The following is a 3,890-nucleotide window of genomic DNA, read 5'->3' on the forward strand; positions in this document are numbered from 1 at the left end:
TTCTCTCTTGGAAGTTTTATTGGTCCTGGGGAAAGGGAAGCAAGCAGCCCCCTGCCTCCTGCAGAGAGTGCTGCAAGCGCTCACTGTTTCCCGTTGCCGTTGATGGGCCGGTTCACGTGCTCCGGGGAGGCCAGGAAGGCCTTGAGCTTGGGCCGGGAGTTGAGGCGGGCCACGTAGGCTGAGAGCAGGGGGAAGGAGTCCAGGCAGCTGGGGGCCAGGACCTGGTTAATCCGAAGCAGGTCCAGCAGGTTGTAGTCCGCAAAGGAGATCTGCAGGGCCGAGCAGGGTGGGACTCAGAGGGTGTGGGAGTTGGGAGGCAGGGCGCCCGAGGCGGTCCCCAGCTTCGCTGAACCCATGACCCCCATGCTGTCTCTGCACGGGTGCGCCATGTGGACAGAGTGGGGTGCGGAAGGGGCGCGGACGGGGCCGGCTCACCTGGTCGCCCACGATGAAGGCCTGGCCACCCTTGTTCTGGGACAGCAGGGTCTCGAAAGGCTTCAGGTGCTGGGGCAGTGCCTTCACATAGTCCTCCTTGCCCGCCTCCTGCCAGAAAGAGGCCACTGCATATCATCCTCCTGGCCCTGGCCTGCTGCCCACCCCGTCCCCATCCCCTGCCCTCAGGGATGCTCCCTTCCGTCTGCTCCATCTCAGTGGATCCCACCCGCCCAGCCCCGCCCTCCTCTCCTCACTCCCCACCCCAGGCTATTGCCACATCCTCTCCATTTCAGAGGCTGAGCCTTCTCTAGTCCACTCTTGTCACGATCACTCCCCAGGCTTGCAAAAGCCTCACAGGATCTTTCCAGATCGCACAGACACCATCCTGCTTAGACTCCCCAAAGAGCATCTCCAAGCCAGCTGGCCGAGGCCTTCAGGAGCGGGCCTGCTGTCCCTCCAGCTCCATCCATCTCCTGACACTCTCCTTCGCACACACACAGAGGCACACCGTGCCTCTGCGAAACTGCTCCCAAGTACCCAGATGTGCCCTGTGCCTGCACACTTCGTGCATCTGAAAGTACCAGCATCCCTTCCAGAAGCTCCTCCTTTCTGCACCTGCTCCAGGAAGCCCTCCTGACCTCCCTGGGCTGAGGATCAGGGAACCACCTCTGGCTGGTCGTCTCCTGTCCTAGCACCGTTCTGCCATGGCCTGCTACCTGACCGGGTCCCTCCTCCAGGCAGGGAGGCAGTGGGGTATGTCCAGTCTATAATGGCTCTTGATTCCCACCACCCCCTCCCCAGAACCGGAAGCAGCCCCGGGGTGGGGATCAGCCACAGCCACAAGAGGGGGCGGTATAGGGCGAGAAGGAAACCAGCCCCTTTCTTTCTTTGTCCTCCGTGTCCACCCCCGCGCCCGCGCTTACGTAGTTGGTGTAAATGAGGGAGATGTATTTGCAGCGAAGGTCCTCCACGCCGTCATTCACCATGTCCACCAGGGCCGCCTCCCGCTGGTCCTTCCCATACAGCCCTGGGGTGGCGGGAGAGCAGAGGGCGTGAGTGGGAGCCTGAAAGCCACGGCAACCTGACCCCCCCGCAGGCAGGCCACGTGGCTGCCAGTGTGCCTGGGCCAGGCAGGAAGAAAGGGGCTGAGTCCGCGCTCAGAATTCTGGGGCAGGTGGCCCCGCTATAGGGCAGGGATCTTCCCAACCCAGGGACCGAATCCAGGTCTCCTGCATTGCAGGCGGATTCTTTACCAGCTGAGCCACAAGGGAAGCCCAAGAATACTGGAGTGGGTAGCCTATCCCTTCTCCAGCGGATCTTCCCGACCCAGGAATCGAACCTGGGTCTCCTGTGTTGCAGGCGGATTCTTTACCAACAGAACTACCAGGGAAGCCCTAGATCACCTCCACACGCCTCCATTCCACAGGGTAGCTGGGCGATTTGATTGACATGGAGGAGGCTCAGCAGGTGCTCAGGAAGGCTGGCTGATGGCGCCGCCCCGGCCTGGGCTGAGCCTCCTGCAGGGCCAGGACTCACCGAGGGTGCGGCCCAGGTGTCGCAGAATGGCGTTGGACTGGTACAGCGTGAGGTCTCCGTCCTGGAACTTGGGGAGCTGCCCGTACAGCTGGGGGGATGCACAGCTCTGTCAGAGGTGCTGGGCTCGGCTGCCCCTCGCCCTAGTGTTGCGCCCCACTCGCCCCCACAAGGTCCGGCCCCTGAGCTGGGTACGGGACAGAAGTACTCACGCAGGAGGCCTTGAGGGGGCCCTGCAGCCAGGTCTGCATGGCCACCACCTCCTCCTTCCAGCTCTGGTCCTGGTCGGCCAGCAGCATGCGCATGGCCTCGCAGCGCCCTGGGGGAGGGGAGGACGGGGCAGTGAGGGTGGGCAGTGCCCTGGGCAGGGGCCAAGGGGCTGGAGGCTGCTCGGAAGACCTCACAGCGCACGGCGGAGGGGAGGGCCAGGGCCGCGAGGCTTGAGGTACGCTAGCCCGGGCAGCTCCAGGGCCCAGGAAGGAGGCTCGAGTTAGTAGCCACGTGACGCCAGGGGAGAAAGCTGGGGTGTGGGCTGCAGCCTCCAGCCTCTGGCTCCCCTCCCACCCCCACCCTGCCGTCCCAGGCCCCTACCTTGAACCGGGAAGTAGACGATGGTGTAGGGCGGCACTGCAAGATGCACAAAGAAGCCGGTTAGCGGCGGGAGAGGCCTGTTCCGCGGGAGACGACACGGGCCCGTCCTCCCCGGGGTCCCATCCCCGGCTCTGGGCGCTCCAGCCCGGCCCCTCGAGAGCCCCAACTGTCCCCCCAAACACCCTGGGCGCCCCCCTCGGAATCCCTGGGAGCCCCAGGCAGCGGGGAACTCACTCCTGGCGACGGGGAAGTCGGCAAAGGCGGCGGCGGCAAACCTCCAGCGCGCTCGGCAGCGGCCTGAGCCTTATAGCGGTGGGCGCGCCCCGCCCCGGCCCGGCCCGGCCGGCCCGCCCCCCGTGCTGAGTCACGGCGCTGGCCACGAGCCGCGGCGCCGCTGCCCCCTCGCCCCACCGCTTAATCTCCGTCCCCTGGGGGCCCGCAGCCTGCCCGGGACCGACTGCCGAACATCTGCCAGGCATTGATGGGCGAGGGCTTCCAGAGCCCGGAGGGTCCGCGCAGTCCGACCCCTTGTGGGGTCGCAGACCCCAGACGCGCAAACCCCTGCGTGTGGGCACTTGTTCAACAGACAAAAGGCAGAGGCTTCACACAAAGACGGAGACACACCCCTGTGCACCGACGCCCGCACACCCAGATCACACCCTAGGTTGTCTTTTCAGACTCATGGACCGTTTGGAGGCCACCTTGGGGTTCTTGTGTGACTCATGTGCCCTGCTGCCCCTTCCTTACCATTTTTCTCTAAATTAATTAATTTAAAAATTAATCGGGCTTCCCAGATGCTGCTAGTGGTAAAGAACCTGCCTGCCAGTGCAGGAGACCCTGGTTCGATCCCTGGGTCGGGAAGATCCCCTGGAGAAGGTCATGGCAGTCCACCCCAGTATTCTTACCTGGAGAGTCCCATGGACAGAGGAGCCTGGCGGGCTACAGTCCGTGGGGTCACAGAGCTGGAGAAGAGTGAGGCGACTGAGCACACACAAAAATTAATGAATTCTCACTTCAGCTCAGATATGCCTGCAGAGGGAACCTGTCTTACTCCCCTAAGTGGAAACCAGCACCACTTGTGACATGCACCTCACCATAGAAACGCGACCTGAGAACAATATGGTTTTTTAAATCCCAGACAATGGGACACTGTGTGTGTGTATGTGTGTCAGTTGCTCAGTCCTGTCCGACTCCTTGTGACCTCATGGACTGTGGCCTACCAGGCTCTGTGGTGCATTAAATTCTCCAGGCAAAAATACTTGAGTGGATTGCTATTTCCTTCTCCAGGAGATCTTCCCGACCTAGAGATCAAACTCAGGTCTCCTGCACTG

The 3,890-nt window shown here is 62.8% G+C and overlaps 1 protein-coding gene across 1 annotated transcript; it reads right to left on the reverse strand.

The window, feature by feature from the left end:
• On the reverse strand, nucleotides 1-3,149 carry LOC122708605 (glutathione S-transferase P). Its single transcript, XM_043924858.1, has 7 exons — nucleotides 2,794-3,149; nucleotides 2,560-2,595; nucleotides 2,181-2,287; nucleotides 1,972-2,059; nucleotides 1,359-1,462; nucleotides 436-543; nucleotides 1-269 (listed from the first exon to the last, which is right to left on the reverse strand). Coding segments are annotated over exons 1-7 (633 nt in total). The 5' UTR covers nucleotides 2,795-3,149; the 3' UTR covers nucleotides 1-80.
• Nucleotides 3,150-3,890: the final 741 nt, after the last annotated feature.

This window comes from Cervus elaphus, chromosome 2, assembly GCF_910594005.1.
Source record: "Cervus elaphus chromosome 2, mCerEla1.1, whole genome shotgun sequence".
In the NCBI taxonomy this organism is placed as follows: domain Eukaryota; kingdom Metazoa; phylum Chordata; class Mammalia; order Artiodactyla; family Cervidae; genus Cervus; species Cervus elaphus.

Coding starts and splice junctions, on each gene's coding strand:
- LOC122708605 (XM_043924858.1), bottom strand. Junction 2,060..2,180: donor GCCCCCTCAAGGCCTCCTGC/GTGAGTACTTCT, acceptor GCATCCCCCCAG/CTGTACGGGCAGCTCCCCAA. Junction 544..1,358: donor CCCTCATTTACACCAACTAC/GTAAGCGCGGGC, acceptor TCTTTCTGGCAG/GAGGCGGGCAAGGAGGACTA.